This window comes from Diadema antillarum, unplaced genomic scaffold, assembly GCF_040938485.1.
Source record: "Diadema antillarum isolate AM-2024a unplaced genomic scaffold, OU_Dant_1.0 seq00000217_RagTag, whole genome shotgun sequence".
In the NCBI taxonomy this organism is placed as follows: Eukaryota; Metazoa; Echinodermata; class Echinoidea; order Diadematoida; family Diadematidae; genus Diadema; species Diadema antillarum.
This window is the reverse complement of record NW_027271272.1, coordinates 141,013-158,432: the sequence shown is the minus strand read 5'-3', so window position 1 is coordinate 158,432 and position 17,420 is coordinate 141,013. Positions and strand designations below refer to the sequence as shown.

At 40.6% G+C, this 17,420-nt stretch overlaps 1 protein-coding gene across 5 annotated transcripts in view; it reads left to right on the top strand.

Annotated features, from left to right (window-relative positions):
* The window catches only part of LOC139729101 (uncharacterized), a 110,979-nt gene that overhangs the window by 15,008 nt on the left and 78,551 nt on the right, over window positions 1–17,420 (top strand). For all 5 annotated transcript variants that reach the window (XM_071640025.1, XM_071640026.1, XM_071640027.1 and 2 more), the window contains exons 5-9: window positions 12,029–12,378; window positions 13,869–14,017; window positions 14,535–14,712; window positions 15,358–15,604; window positions 16,585–16,631. In XM_071640025.1, the coding sequence (XP_071496126.1) occupies window positions 12,029–12,378; window positions 13,869–14,017; window positions 14,535–14,712; window positions 15,358–15,604; window positions 16,585–16,631 (971 nt within the window). The remainder of the gene's footprint in view (window positions 1–12,028; window positions 12,379–13,868; window positions 14,018–14,534; window positions 14,713–15,357; window positions 15,605–16,584; window positions 16,632–17,420) is intronic.

Here is a 17,420-nt window from a genome sequence, read left to right as displayed (position 1 = left end):
AACGAAAAAGAATTCAAATAGGAAACGTTCAGGAAGCATTGGGAATCAGAGAGGGGGGAACGTGCAAAAGAGGGGTAAAAAACGGGTCAAGAGATCTTCCGAGAAAAATGAAGAGGGAAACCCAAAAAAGAAAAAATCGAAAGAAAATCACATTCCAGTGGAAGAGAATGAAGAAGACATGTTTTCGGACATTTCAGCTTCACTTCCCTCATCCCCCACTTGGGAATTCATAGATCAAAGAATGTCTAAGAGATTTGGGGTGAGGGAAGTGTGGTATGACTTCAAAGCAAACACAAAAGGTATTTCTAACATACGGGATATGATTGACTACATTCGCTCATCGCTCGATGAACTGAAATCCTTACTCGTGTCTAACACTTCAGAGCGCGATTACATGCGTCTCGTATTAGTTTCGGAACAACTCAACGTTCCGATCGCTTTCCCTTGGGCCCTGGTAAGAGATTTTGACGTAGAACTGATTCTAGAACGAATCGAGCAAGTGTTGAATAGCAACCAAGACTTTTTCATCAGTCCGGGATTCACTATAAGATTCCATCATGTGGTGAATCCCGCCGGTGGACGGGCGTCGAAATTCGACGGCCTTCCATCGCGTCTCGCGGCCCTCAAGAAGAAGTCGATAATCACAGTGCCGAGGGACGAAGATAACCTATGCTTTGCAAAGGCAATTGTCATTGCAAAACTGCGAAAAGAAAACGATAGGAGATACAGACTGTGGTCAAGAAATGACCGTAATACCACATCCCGTAAACCTGTTTCTCCCATCTCTCTTTGCACAAGTTGATATCATGCTCAATGAAAAACTAGTGTCTCAGCCGTCGAATACATACCCTTACAGAGCGTACATCGAATCTCTGCTGCACTATGGAGGAGAGACCAAAGAGTCTCAACTCACTCAACAACTATATTACAAGGACAAAGCGGGGAAAATGGATGCCGTTAACCCGCTGGCAAGCTCTGCAGAAGCTAATCCCGGTCTGGCGAAAAGACATGGATTCATCGTCGAGAGTAAATTACTTTCTCTACTTGGTCCGATTTACGCCGACATTTTTTTTCAAGAAAGACTGTTACTCCCGGGGGTTGATTTGAAAATCAAGTTAAATCGTAGCAAAGACGCATTTTGTCTTCTGTCTTCGACGGAGAATGCCCGATATAAAATTAAAATAGAATCTGCTGCCCTCTACGTTCGCAGAGTAAAGACCAGTCCTACCATCATGTTAAACCACGCCAAGGCCTTGGAGAAGACAACCGCGAAATACCCCGTCAACAAAGTAGACGTGAAGTCCTTTTCCATTCCTGCAGGAAGCATGTCGATTAATAAAGACAATCTATTTCACGGACAGTTACCAAATCGGGTGGTCGTAGGATTCGTTGACACAGACGCCTTTAACGGTACTTTTGGCAAGAACCCCTTCAACTTTAAACATTTACGCCTCAACTTCATCTCCCTCACTATTGACGGAGAAACGGTGCCGATGAGACCATTACGTCCTAGCTTTGCAGCGGGAGCTGGACAAAGTTACATTCACGCTTACAATTCACTATTCATGGGAACCAACCGACTGTTTGTAGACAAGGGAATTAACATCAATCGAGAAGAATACTGCGAAGGTTATACCCTTTTTGCATTCGACCTTACGCCCGACCTATCTGACGGATGTCACTTGAATCTCATCAAGCAAGGAAATCTGCGCTTAGAGCTACAATTCGACGTGGCCATTCCAAACACCGTCAACTGTATCGTCTACTCGGAAGGACAAGGACTGATTCAGATTGATAAAAGCAGAAACATCATCTACGATTACCAATAAAACCTCTTCCGGACAACCGACTGCCGAAATATTCTAATCGACTATGGATACATCGCAGATTCAACGTTTCTTAGAGAACGATCCTATTGTCAAGCCCTATTTCAAAGGAGTATATGCGTCAAATTGTCTACCGCGATCAATTAGTGGGGCGAAGCAATGCTTCATCGCGAATACCGATCCTAGCGATAAACCAGGAACACACTGGGTGGCTTTCTACTTTTGCAACGGAAAAGGCGAATTCTTTGACTCTTACGGATATGAACCCTTAACTTACAGTCTTGACTTTGTAAAGTTTTTGGACAATAATGCCTCGGCATGGTCCTCTAATTCCAAACGGCTACAAGGAACTGTATCCACAGTTTGCGGACAATATTGTATCTATTACGTGACGAAACGAGTAGGGGGTCAAACAACTCGAAGTGTATTAAATGTGTTTGGCAAGGATTATACGAGAAATGATAAGAGAGTGAATGATTGGTTTAATCGACGTTCTGATGTTTCCCATCGTGTTCATGATACATCTTTTACTCTATTACAAATCGCACGTAGCTTCGATAGTTTGTAAGAAGATATTGTAATAGCGTGTATAACGTAGTGTAAACTTCTCTCTTGATGTGGATTGCTAGATATCTAACAGTATTTAACTTAGTAGTAATTTGTATATATCGTATGTGCAAGCCTGTACTATTACCTTTTTTCTCTCACTCACTCTCTCTCTCTCTCTCACTCCCTCACTCTCTCTCTCTCTTTTATTATATATATATATATATATATATATATATATATCATATAACTCCAAATCATGAATATATGTTCTTTCATGTCTGGGAAAGCTAGTTTGAAAATAAGAGAATTAAGTTTGTACCTTTATGTTGAAACGTTGAGTGATTGTGACAGTTTGTTACCAATGGAATATATTATCATTTACAATTCATAGACCATAATTACTTAGGTTAGCGTACCTAGCGTAACAACCGCTTGAATACTTTGTAAAATTAGGTAACCTATATATATATATATATATATATATATATTAGATTAAACTTGGGCTGGGTTTCGTTCTTCATAGTAATACACACTTTGTTATTTTCGTTACGAGTATATGTCTCATTTTCTCTTTCGCTCTTCGTTTTCTTTCTCGCTTCTCTTTTCCTCAGTCACGCTGTATAACACATATCACACAGGACAAAACAAAAATAAGATGTAACGAGTGCGTTTTGTATCGTAAGAATATTGTACGTGGTACCCGTTTTATTTTCTCCAATAAAACAACAGACTATAAATATGTAAATAAATTTCTCCTTGTTGTACTTGTTTTTCTTTGCTTCCTTCTACATTTTGTGATTGTGAGAAAAAAATCATTACACCGTGCAACGAACAAACTATATACATTTCCACTGGATACGTAAAGAACTATTCCTCATATAAAAAATACAATACATTATTCAATTATGTTTCGATGTTCAAGCATGGCTTAAATCATACATGGTGATGAAAGAATAATTAACAACTTATAAACCATTGAGGTGATGTAGTCATCAATCTGCAGAATCTGCGTGAGACATTTTACAGTGTATTTCCGTTTCGTCAAAGTTATTAATTCTAGGTAAACAGACATTAAAAAAAAGAAATTTGCATGCGTTACATGCACAGATTTAAAACAGCGAAATGACGAAATGACGAAATGACGAAATGACGAAATGACGAAATGACAAAATGACGAATCGACGAAACGTCGAAGTGGTGGATATATGTACAATATGACGGTCTTTATGGAATTAACTACGAATAATAATAAAAACAACTACTTTCACCACTGAATGTAATAATGCATAAACCAGGCAGGATTTGACTATTTACATCGTTTCATGAAGTAAGACATATTATGTACAACTACGCCAGGAGATAAAATGTATGACACATTCGGTAAACACCACAGATAAAATCAAACGTCACGCGAACTTATATTTACAATATTTACATAGCAACTAGTCGAAATGTTCAGACGATGAAATGTTGAAGTGGAGAAACGTTAAGATAGTATAGTCAATCGCTATATCATGCGGACAAATTCAAAAGAACAGCTAGCATCAAAATTTCAAATACATTCAAACAGAATATTATGTATGTATACACTCCTTCACATCTGAACATAGACCGTACAATCTTATATACACATTGCGGGTCACCTGATGAAATAATTGGTTGGGGATATGTAACGATGTTAACGTTAATACAATCAAAAAATCATCATTCGTAAAATATAATGATACATATTAAGTATGTAAATGCTTGTGTACACACTTTCATATCACCCCATACGCAACATCGATGGCGTACTTCAACACCCACCTAGATCAACACGCAGATCATAATGGTAAGGGCTACTATTTAAAATTGTACATAACTGTTTGAAATAGAAGAGTAGTAAATTAACATACAATAAAATCATTACACGAATTAACGAGAACAGCTCGGGTTAACGAGGATTGTGGTCATACCGTTTAAGCCGTATTTTAAAAAGATTGCCACTTTGGGGTTTGAGAACCATTAGCATCACTAGCTCTTGTACGCCTTGTACGTGTATAACTTTTAGTTGTAGTAGGGGTTGTGTACATTTTGGGGTCTGGAGAATCTAAACGACGATGAATCGGGGTCTCCAAATCTTTCCCCCTCTTAACACGTTGAAGTTGGTCACGTCGGCTGAGATTGGTCAACGCAGTCTCTGGAATGTTCAAACGAGCCAGCGCACGAATAAAATGTTCACTACCAGTAGGAATATAACCACTTCGCTCTCTGAAAATGTCGTACATTAAGTCGCAAATGTTACTGCCAGGCACACTTTCCCCGCTCACAATCAGCTCCCCTTTGTCCGTCCATCCCACATCGTCGCACCTTTTCATCTTTTCCAGCAACTGCGAAGCTCTTTTCACAAAATTCTTAGGCACGTGCTGCAAGATGTCACGCTCCACTGCGTCCTCAGATTTTGGCGCGCCCCTCTGTCCATGAGTTACTAGATGCGTGCTGTCATTGTCTCTTGAGCTGTCGCTAACGACTTCAATAGACAATGGCTTCTTAACGCTGTCCGTCGCTTTCAAAAACCGCTGTAAGTATTGCGAATACAACAACGCCTTGTCATACTCTGGTAGATCGGGCCTGTCCAACACCGAACGAATCTGATCGTCCAATTCGTTGATTCGCTGCTCTGTAGGTGTTGAAGATTGACTTTTGAGAGAATGAAGCATAGTTTGTGGCACAAGCACCATCTTGCGCGCATTCTCCATTATCAACGCGGTACCTCTATACAGCGTCTACTTTGCCGATGCAAAGAGGTTAGAAGCGAGAGTTCCGAGTACAGGCGTGATCAACCTGGCAATGAGACCAATGAATCCTCCGCGTTGGTTTAAGATTCGTTTTCTCTCTGCCAGAGATGTACGACGATCCGCTAATTTACGGAGTTTTCGCTTGTGCTTAGTCAAAGTTTTCTTGTGGGATTGCGACAGCTTGACATTACCGCAGATCACGTTCAAAACACATTCACAGATGGCGTCAATGAAGTTCTTGTTAGCTGTCTTGATGAGAAGTTTCCGTTGATCAGGAGAGCAGTGTGCGAGGGTCTTGAGCAGGACTGCGTGGGTCTTCACTCGGCGCGACATTTTTAACTAATAAATGACTTAATACACGAACGCGACAATTTATATCTTAGGAACATATACATATTGAACTTCACCGGGAAATATTTTCGTTCTGAGACGAAATTCTTCCGGCGTGTCTGGCTTAAGGTCTACGAATAAATAACCCCATTTATCGGCTGTGGCGTCCATAAATGCCTCTTGAAAAAACTTTGTTTTCGAGGGATACATCTGTTTAGCTAAACAAGCAATTTGTTGTTTGTCTCTACAATTTTTGAATAAAGCGTAGTACTGCGTGTTTAATGAAATAGTCCTAGACTCCTTTCCACGATGAAAGAGATTTTGAGTGATATAAATAACGCTCGCGTTTCTATGATGACAACCTTTAGTAAACAAGGCGGCTACTCTCTTGTCATCACCAGCCACATCCATTAAATCATCGATGACAAATAACACTGGTCGGGAGGGGTCGGTCAAATCATTGAAATCTGCCGGTAAATTTTCATGAAATTCAATATTCGGAAAGGATCGTGTCATTGCCGCGTAACACGGTTGATACTCCCCGTAAAACCATATAATTTTGCGAGGAGGTTGATCGATCATTTCCGAGGCATTTTTCAGTAATCTTTTCACGAATTCGGTTTTCCCTGAAAAACTCGGTCCGACCACCATACATGAAAAACTATGTTTGAGTCGGGCATCCATTGTAATTGACGGCATTAAATAGTACAAATATAGCTATATGAATAACACAATAAGATATTAAGTTCTGTAAATGAAATTAGAGCAAATGTCAAACGAAGCAAGTGAACGGAATACTCTATCATACGTGAGATGTGGGTTCAGTTAAGTTTCTTAAAAGAATAAGACGACGATATGAAGCAAACTGTTAAAACTACGCGGTATATTCAAGAGCAACATAACGGTATAATGCGCTGCAATCAAGCGCCCGCGAAAGAACTGACATCGGTGATAACGTCAGTTTTATTTAAGGAAAAATCAAACCCATCCGTTCCATTTGACAAATGGGCATCTCTAGTGAGCAAAGACTCGAGATAAAACAATAGAAAGAAGAGAAATACAAAAAGCGCCAAACAAAATACATTTGTACCAGCATTGGTACTTTTCAGTACATTTCTGAGCACTGTGGACATATATGATGCGCGCGACTTATCCATGATTTCCTAGCAACGACAATGCCAGCGGTAGGTACAGAGCTGATGAGAAAGTACCACCTTCTGCGACAATGTATAAACAGCGAATGATTGGCAATTAGACACATTGAGGTCTTTATAAGCGAGGAATGTCCGCGTGTCCATAAGGCAGTGTCGTGCCACCTGGTAATCTAACTCGTTTCGTGAAGACTACCCTGTAGTCTTTTTTTCTCTCGGAAGTGTACACGGACTTGCTTTTTACGTCTCTGAGAATTCTATTTTCCACAATAGTCTTCAGACATCCCGGTTCACCTTGTATCAATTCGCGCATAGAGTCATGGTTTATAACGAGGGAGTTTGCCTCGTTCAAGGTAAATCCACGCACCTTACACACGGTGTTGCCTTTGTTGGTGCGATAACTATAGTTCTTAGGACCACCGCAAAGCCAGGTTTGAATGAACTCGCCTTCACCAAGTTCATCCGTCAAGTCACCAACGAAATCGCCGGTTTTGGGGTCGTGATGTTGTACTGTTGGGTCTGTTCTAAAGACTACACTATCAGTGTCGTAATACAAGACCCTATCGTTCAGCCTCTGCAAGACAGAATACAATTTCAGTCGCGCCAATGCCGTCGTGAAACTGGCTATTATGATATTTGTGTTGACGTTGTGGTCCACGAAGCCTTCGGCTTGATTGAAATGAATTTCTACCATGTCGTCGTTTAGAACGAGAATGTCTTGTAATTCGATAGTGCGATCCTTTAAGAAATCTAACAACTCAGCGCTGGTTTTGACAAAGCGCGTTTGTTTCAGATTTGGTCTCTCAGCAAATTTCCCCCACAGCACATTAACAATGCCCTTGGCAATGGCGCGTAAACCGGGGTTTTTCGCGATGTTTTTAGAGTCTAATTGAATTCCCTCATGGGCCAAATAATCTCGAATGTATTTTTCACGTTCTTCTTCAGTACTGGCATGGGCGGGGTAGCCTGAGGCTTCCTGCTTTATTTTCATAAAGCTGTCTATATACTGCGCAAACAGTCCTCCCGTTCTTGTTTTGGGATCGTACACTGTATACCTGTCAAAGTGCCATACTTCGATCATTCGGAGTTGCGTATACCCCATCTCTACAGCTTTTTTCAGTTCCTCCGATACCCACACGCCTTCTAACTCACGCTCCCTATCTGCGTGCTTGCAGGGCCCCTGATTCAAGGTGTCTGCACAGGTCCTGCATAGAGGGAAAGTAAGTTTACCCCCTGAGCGATGGGGGAGCACTGGATGAAACAGACGTCTAGGAGGTAATATTTTACATTTGACGAGTCCAAAAATTCGAGACAGTGAAGGGAAGTTAGAATAGATAATTCTGGGATGGCCGACAGGATATTTGCCGAACTTATTGATAAAGGGATAAAGACTGGTGAAATCATAGTAAAGGATTTTTTCTTCGGGCTTCGCCTCGTAGAAGAGCGAACACCCTCCAGTTCTCCCGCCATAGAACGAGTCACGTGGATTTAATTGTTGATTAAAAGCCATTTGAAGGTGTGCAATGTGTGGATGTACATCAGCCATTTGGCGCAATTGTTTCCATTCGCATTCCCAAATATAGTGTACAATATATCCATTCTCTTTGAGCGCATCAAGACGTTTCATGGATTCATTAAACAGTACACCCATTGCTTTGCCTAGCTTTGGGTTTTCGACACTGGGACCGTAACATTCGCGACACCCGTGATAAAAGCACCCGAGAAACTCCCAAACATGTTTTTCATCATCTTTTTCGGCATAGCCATCTACGAAACGTCCGTGTGCTTTTCTTTCCCCACCATTGAAACTATGTCGGATGTGAAATCCTGAAAGCTGTGCCTCAAAATGAAGCCACTCTCCGGCTAAGGAGGACTGTCTTTTCCCCTTTCCATACCCTTCCTGGGGAATGAGCGCGATTGTCTTGGGCTTAAGGTAGTTCGTTCGAAACAAAAGATTGCACGCGCTGGGAAGCGTCAGACAGCGCATGAATGGATCTATTCCTTCGGGATTAGCCTCTGTTGCGCTCACACTTTTGAAGTGTCTTCTAAATATCTTGCAGCTTTGGTGCAAGATATTGACATCACTCTCGCAGTAGGCTTTTATTTCCTCCTGAAAGTTAAAGACATAATTGGCTAGCGCGAGCTCATCGTACCAAGCATTAAACTGTTCTCGGTCTGCTTTCATCATGGAATCCACGCCATAGAAACGTTTGTCTGGCAGTGGTCCTACATAATTGGCATTATCGGGAGTGTTGAAAAAATGGGGAAAATAACCTTTCTTCATTTCCTGCAAGCCAAATGTTTTGGGCAGTTTTGCCAACCGCATCTGAAAGAAATTTAAAGAGTCTTTAACCTTAATTTTTGGCTCCCGTGTTTCGAGACTTATGATCTGAGCGCCATTCATCACTACGTGGGGTTCGATCCCTTGTTCTATTAGTTTGTTTAGTAAGAAATACGAATCATACGCCTTTGAGTTATGTGCGATTGCTACCGAGTTATGATTTTCCATAGAAAACAACCAGTTTGTGAAAAGATCAAGGGTATTCGCTCCCTGAAATGTTATGGCACGGTCTTCGGGAGGGCCGCATCGTTCGCAGCAGGTGTCTGCCGACATTTCCCTATCCATGCAATTCGTGCATTCCCATGTTGCGTGCACGTAATTTGGTATGTGTAAGCCTGTCTCTTGAGTACACTCAAAATCAAAGAATATATACTTGGTAGGAGATTTCTTAGCTTTTCTGTCTTGGGACTGCGAGTCACTTTCAGAACTTTCACACTTTTGATCTTGTTGAGAAGGGTTTGATTCACTTTTCTTGACGTTTTTTGAGTGGAAGGGACTCTCTTTCGTCACTTGCATGTAGCAATCGTGATACCTTCCGTCGACCACAAGCTTACAAACATTGCATTTCATTTCGTTGCAATTGTGTTTCTTGGAATCGCCATCAACAAGATCCGTGTCAAAGACCTTGTTGCATTTGTTACATTTGAAATTCCTCTGACAAGCTGTTTTACCGTTGAATAATTTCACAGTATGTGCTCGAAAGCATTTCACGGTTAGAAACGTCATGTTACATTTCTCGCATACTAGCGTGCGATCGGTTTCACCAAAGCTATCGCGATCACAATCGGTCGATTGACAATCGCGACACATGTGGCAACACTCGTGATATCTGGGATCGCGATATGTTTCGTGACATTCGTCGCAAACAAATTTGGAGCACAGGAACGCCGATGGATTGGCAACCACGTCGTAATGACGGTCTGACAGATAGAGATAAATGGTATCAGAAGCCTGAGGACCGCTGTAGATTAACGCTTCTTCATATCGTCCTCTATAAATGACCAGTTTGTACTTTGGAAGTAGCACTTTTTGAAAGGAGTCATACTGTGAATGATCTACTTCTCCCTCAGGTACCCCTGCCAACCTGTGTAATTCCCGCGCCTCATTTCGGAGTCTTGTCGTGGTATTACGGTCATTTCTTGACCACAGTCTGTATCTCCTATCGTTTTCTTTTCGCAGTTTTGCAATGACAATTGCCTTTGCAAAGCATAGGTTATCTTCGTCCCTCGGCACTGTGATTATCGACTTCTTCTTGAGGGCCGCGAGACGCGATGGAAGGCCGTCGAATTTCGACGCCCGTCCACCGGCGGGATTCACCACATGATGGAATCTTATAGTGAATCCCGGACTGATGAAAAAGTCTTGGTTGCTATTCAACACTTGCTCATGTTCTTCGAGTTTTTATTCTTTTGCTTTCCAAAGGACGCCACCATCTCTTTGAATATGTATGAGGCATTTATTGTTTTATGCAGGACGAGTCCGAACCCGTCACTGGCTCCAGGTCCAGTTTATGTATTTCTTTATTTAAAAATTCTTTTGTCTTCGCTCGCGTACAAGCGTGGGTCAGAGGACAAGTCCGAACTTATCGTGAACTTGAGGTCCAGTCTTATGTATTTCTTTGTTTTTCTAGTCTTTTGTCTTTGAGTGTGCGAGCGTCGGTCTGAGGACAAGTCCGAACTTATCGTGAACTTGAGGTCCAGTCTTATGTATTTCTTTGTTTTTCCAGTCTTTTGTCTTTAAGTCCCCGAGCGTTGGTCAGTGGACACGCCCTGACTTTTGTCTTCGATTGCGCAAGCATTGCGCAAGCGTCGGTCAGAGGACACGCCCCCATTTTTATGTATTTCTTCGTTTTTTAAAGTTCTTTTGTTTTCGATCGGGCGAGCGTCGGTCAGAGGACAGGTCCGAACTTGTCGGAGTGACGTCATCAAATCAAACAAATGTCATGCATACGATTGCAATCGTCATTATGACCATTTCGACCATTGCATTCGAAAATATCTCTCGATGTGAGAACAAAAGAATATGATGAAACAATGACGCGGATTCTTAAAACAATAGCATATTTTTCATAATTCATTCTTCATATTTCATATCGATCCATAAATATTCATATTTCATAATCATCATCCATCGTCAATATCTATAATTCATATCTCATGAATATTCATCTTTCATTTTTCATATTTCATACATTCTTTTGTTCTTTCCTATTTCTATTGTTATGCAAATATCCATAATTCATATCTATTATCATAATTCATCGATTTATCATAATCCATATCATAATCCATCTTTTTATCATAAATCATATCATAATCCATATTTTTATCATAAATCATGCCATAATCCTTCTTTTTATCATAAATCATATCATAATCCATATTTCATAATTCATAATTCTTTTGTCTTTTCATATTTCTTTTGTTCTAGAACAATAGAAATATGAATCATATTTTTATGACGCTATACGTACACCTATACTACTGACACCAGCAAACATCGGGCAACAGAGACCAATACTAGTTTGACTTCAGAACTTATTCTCTCTGTTAAGTCTCTATGTACTTTTTATTATGTATATTGCATGATTATTACTTTCAATTATGTATTCAACATTAATTTATGAGACGCTGTCAACACAAGCATTCATTTGTTTTTGTCAGGAGTCAATACAGTATACAAATGATGCACACGGTTCACGGGTTTAATTTTGGAACTGTTCAAACTGTTTCCAAAGTTAAACGAGAGCATCCAATTCTCACTGGTCAACGAAAGACTGAGGTCTGTGCATCATTCGTTGTATAAAATATAGGCCCATAAATTTATGAAATTCAATTTACTTTCCCCCATCATGTGGCCGGTACGCCTACAACACTATACAAGGCTTGAGCCATGCGTTTGGATTTTACCCGACATGCCCGACGCATGGCTCAGTGTGGATCAGTGAAAGTCAATGCATGACGTCTGACCAATCAGATTGTATGGATTCTAAAGCCCGATTTATAAAGTCTCTTTTAAACTGGTGATTGTGGTTTACCGGTCTCTCTTCATCAGGTCAATTCTCATTGATAACGGCAACCCTGCGTCCATGATCTACTTGCGACCTGGTGGTCGTGCCTACTACAAGAATGAGGAGTTGACCCTCCCTACGAAGGCAGGTGGACTGGTCCTGGAGCGCATCGCCCACGTTGTGCTGGCTACGAGTGGGCTGGGCTTTACCATTCTCTACGATGGGGAGGAAGACATTACGATTTACATCACCTCAGATTCGCTGGAAGGCCACACGTGCGGTCTTTGTGGCGTGTACGATATGGACGCCTCCAACGATTTCCGCATGCCAAGCGGCGCCATTGCTTCCGACGCGTACACCTTCGGGCTCTCGTGGAAAGGAATGGATGAAAGAGGTAAACGGGGCATTCCAGACGATCTTTTTTTTTTGTATTTCACATCATGTAGTAAATAAATCGGCAGCTCCATGTATAGGATTGTGGAATTTATTGTGGTCATTGAGCAGAAAAACCAGTACTCTGAAAGATCTTAAACAAATTACACTGAACAACGTAGTTGATGACATAGGAGCCTCACATATTTCAAAACTATAGCAGTGTAATTCCATTACAATCCCGCTTGCTTAACAAGTTTACCTGTGTGAAAGCTATGCATACCTTCTTTTTTGTACTGCTTCCTTGGTCCTCATGCATTCTTATGGTGAGGCTGCCATGTCATCATCCTTGTTCATTGCAATTTGTCATAAATTTTGAAAACATTCTTATGCCTCACCCCAATTAGGCCTACTAAAAATTTTGAAACTCTGTACTCAGTCACACTAAAAATACAGTTGTTCAAATGTAAAAGTATGAAAATCATCCGGAGGTCTCCTTTAGCAGAGGGACTTCATTACAAAGGCTTTCGGAGGGTGCTATAATACGAATTTATATTGTGGATTTCACATATTCAATCCCACATGCTTATCTTAGTGAAGTTTAAAAACCAACATGCCCAGTTGATATATATGTCATTTTTTTTTTCTGCTCATGTGCATAGTGGAACCCCGAACTGGCTTTCCTTATTCAAATCGCCATTTCCCACCTCGCATCCAAGAAATTAATCTACTTCAATTCCCCTTTTAGCTGGAGAAAGAATGATTCTTTGCGGAGGAACTGAGTATTTTTATTCTTTATTTTTTAGACTCAGACAAAGTAGTTTAGCGATTTTTTTTTCAAATCTTGCCAATGTAATTGCCATGATTGGGGAAGGGGAAAATAGTGTTTTCCTTACCTTTTTATCTTTTGTCAGATCAGATTTCAATGATCGCACATCAGTGTAAGCAAAATTGCTTGTCGGATAGTATTTTTGATCCATTCACATATGAACAGAATTATACATATTACACATACCTACATTTTCACGTTATGATGACAGGTCCACTTTACAAAACACACCTGTACTCACACATCACACCTATCCAGCTATCTGAATGTCTATCTTCCTATCTATCTATCTATCTACGGCTATCTATCTATCTATTTATCTATCTATCTATCTATCTATCTATCTATCTATCTGTCTATCTATTTATCTCTATCTATCTATCTATCTATGTATCAATCTATCTATCTATATATCTATCTGTATCAATCTATCCATATATCTATCTATCTATCTATCTATCTATCTATCCACACTGTATCTATATCTCTAACTATCTATCTATCTATTTATCTATCTACCCGTCTCTTAATACTCTATCGTCTATCTTTCTATCGATCTGTCCATGTATCTATCTACCTACCTACCAATATGTTTATCTCTTTATCTATATTATCTACCAATCCGACCATACATGCATGTTCATATCTACCCCTGTCTCTCCCCTTCGGTCTCGACTGCGAAGATCCCGCGTACTGTCCCGACGTGCCGACAGAGCCGCTCCGCTGCTCCCAGTATACAAGCTTCGAGAGTGACGAGCAGCAGGAAAAGGCGGAGTTCGCCATCTCCGAGTGCGCCCATCTGTTGCATGGGACCTTCATGGCCTGTCACCAGGTAACCCGGAAGTACAATTCCAAACCATTTTTTTTTTCAAGTAGACTATGTTGTAAAGTGAGGGATCAGAAGAATAAAATGCCAGATGTTTCGACAAAATCGGAAGTAGATATGAATTATTGTAAGCAAGGAAGCTTTAAAGGCTCGATATTTCGTTAAAAAAAACCAATAGAATGGTAACAACCAAAATCAGCTGAGGTGATGATGTCATCAATTCTGCATAATTTTCTGCGCAATTTTCTGCGCAAAGATATCACAAAAATCATATATTCGACAGTTTTAATAGCAACTGAACTGATGTGTCTGGACAGTCATCATTACTAGCATAAAATTATAATTTGACCCGATTGAGAATGCAATCTTTTCTCTTCGCTTCTATTGGCAGAAATTTGGGCATACTGTAGCATTAATATCGATAAAACAACGGTCACTTTGCTATATTCAGTAACAAAAGAGTCTATAAGTAGACATTAGAGATTAGAGATTTTCAGGAAATTGCTCATACGCTGTTTTACAGGTTGTGGATCCACAGCCGTACATTACGGCGTGCGAGCAGGACGTGTGCGCGTGCGAGATGGTAGAACAGTCAGACGGTTCAATGGGCAACGACTGCAAGTGCGCTGCTTTCACCGCGTACACACAGGAGTGCGCCCGCAGGGGGTACCAGGTGTCGTGGAGGTCTATCGACTTTTGCCGTAAGTTCAGCGATATTCGTATTGTATTGTCTTAATTAAGAACATAATCATTACACCTACATGCAGTTGGCTTGTTCACATGAGGACGTCGCAATAAAGTTATATCGGCATAAACTCATTTCTAGTCGTGTGACTAATACTTTACGATGAAATTCTGTAATTAAAAGGACGCAATCAGGTCATCAGGGCCGGGCGCAGTTTCGTCAAAATTAATCAGGGCCGATATGCTATATAACCGTGGGCCCACTTTTTACATTTCCTTTTTCATGCAACAAAAATAATAACAGAGCAAGAAACGATAACCAAGAAACACAAATGTTACAAACATTACATAATCATCTTCAATGTCTATTCTTTGGTGTTTATGCTTTATCTGAACCGTGAAATAGAAGTCTCCTAGGTCTTTACCATTGCATCTTATCGTATTAACAATGGATACTAAGCCTACTTGAATGATTGTGATGTGCATAAAGTAACAGAGGAGTTATGATAAAGGATACACGAGTCGTCCTAAAGGATCTATAGAGGGGAACAGCTGGCATACTGTATGATATTGTAGGATCTTGACGTGTGGTTTGAATCATTTGGTCAGCGTTGCTTGAACAACTCCATAACGATGTGATTTTGTTTGCATTCTGTTCGCAGCGTTCACCTGTCCTGCCGATAAGGTTTACGATCAGTGTGGCTCGGCGTGCACTCAGAAGGGCTGCAGTACCGCCATAGCTGACTGCGAAACAGACGACACGGTGGGTTGTATCGAGGGCTGTCACTGTCCGGCCGGTACCTACCGGTCCACCTCCGGGGAATGTGTCAGTGCCAACCAGTGCTTCTGCGCGTGGCAAGGGAACGAGTACGAACCGGGACAGACCATCTCTGACGGATGTAACGAATGGTGAGTCTTGCTATTAAAGAGCATTGCTTTACATATATCAGTGGACCAGGTGACGAAAGAAGTATACAGTCAAACCTCTCTTAGCGGTCATCTGTCTATAGCGGTCTCCTGCCGTGTACGGCCACTAAAAAATAATTCCCTCCGAGAGAAAAAGTATGTTAAAAAGCCTGTCTATAGCAACCACTTGCATACAACGGCCACTTTTCTTCTCCCTGGGTGGTCGCTACTGACAGGTTTGAACTGGTCTGAATGCTTTGTTAGTGGGGCAGGCGAGCCTGGAATGCATCTCCCTCTATCCCTGAATTTGACCCTTAAATGAAATGGGACAGTTGACATACAAAACGATTAATCAAAAAAAATCGACAACGAAAATCGACATACAAAACGATTAATTTAATTTAAAAAATCGACAACAAAAGCCATGACTCTCCGAGGGTACCGCCCATATAGTGTTCGTGTCAAAGTGGATGTGTGTGTGTGTGGGGGGGGGGGGGGATGGATGGGGTGGGGCGTGGGAGTGGGAGTGGTGGAGGTGTTCAGACCCTTTAAATTTGTGTGATGTTCGGTCATTAGATTTCCGGTCCCTTACACTTCTAACGTACTCCTTTTATTTGTGCGTTCAGGATTGCGTATGATTATGTACCTTGTCATCCTTACCGTAGATGGCAGCATAACAAAACGTAACTTGGTAACGATAATGACGATGTTAATACCGGTGCAAATGAACCAACCTGATGATTGTTATCGATGTTAATGGTGTTAATATTAGACAAAAATAAATGCATAAACGTGATGTGTGGTTGCACAAGAGAAGAACATACATGTAAATATCGGTACATTGAACAGCTAGAAAATGCGGCTAAAGCTTTTTTTACGGATTTTCTTTTCATCTTACCATAAACGAGACTTTTCAGCGCCTTTGATTCAAATATTTTATGTTTTAACATTTTAAATTATGTGATCTCCTTCTTTTCTCACAGTAACTGCATAGATGGGAAATGGCAGTGTTCGAATAATGACTGCGGAGGTGAGAATATAATTATTTTCTGTTACATTTTATTAAGATATTTAATTGGTCATAATCACAGCAAGAAATTATTTACTTGAAACGGTGAGATTACAATAGTGCGGTGTGTGATAATTGTGTTAGCAGTACCCACATTACTGATAAATTTTGGTTAAATTTCCATGGCATTGATATTGTAATCATATTACATGATTATATGTATAACCTGAGCACATCAGCGAATGCATGAGTAAGGAGGTCTTATCTGTATAAGAGATTTTTATCATAATAAACGACTAAAGTACTATGCAAAATCAGCATTGTTAACATGCACAAATCATGCTCGTATCAAATCGCAGTTTACCCTCAAAGGAAAAGGACAGTCACGTAAGACTTTTATTATAAGAAACACAATCATTCTTTAGCTAGTCGAATTCGTTGAATGCCGTTAAATGCCCAGCGGAAATAACGATTGCCTCTTGGTTACTGAATATCCTAAATCATTGTTGTCAACTATAATTTGGTTTGTTTTGTCGAGCCATTACTTGAGAATGCAATGCATGAGATATGACCACGCATACATATTTTTATTTTGTTCCAAAATCCATTGATGTAAGTTTTGATTCATCCTGGTAACGTTCAATTAAGGCGCAAAATTAAATCAATTCAAATAGACTTACTGTTTTATTTTCGAGAACGGTTTCACGTCCGATCCTTGACTCTTCATCAGCTCTTTTGATTTTGATGACGTAAAAAAAAACACAACCAAAACGAAATAGGCGCAGACGTACTGTCGACGTCGTTGTTTAG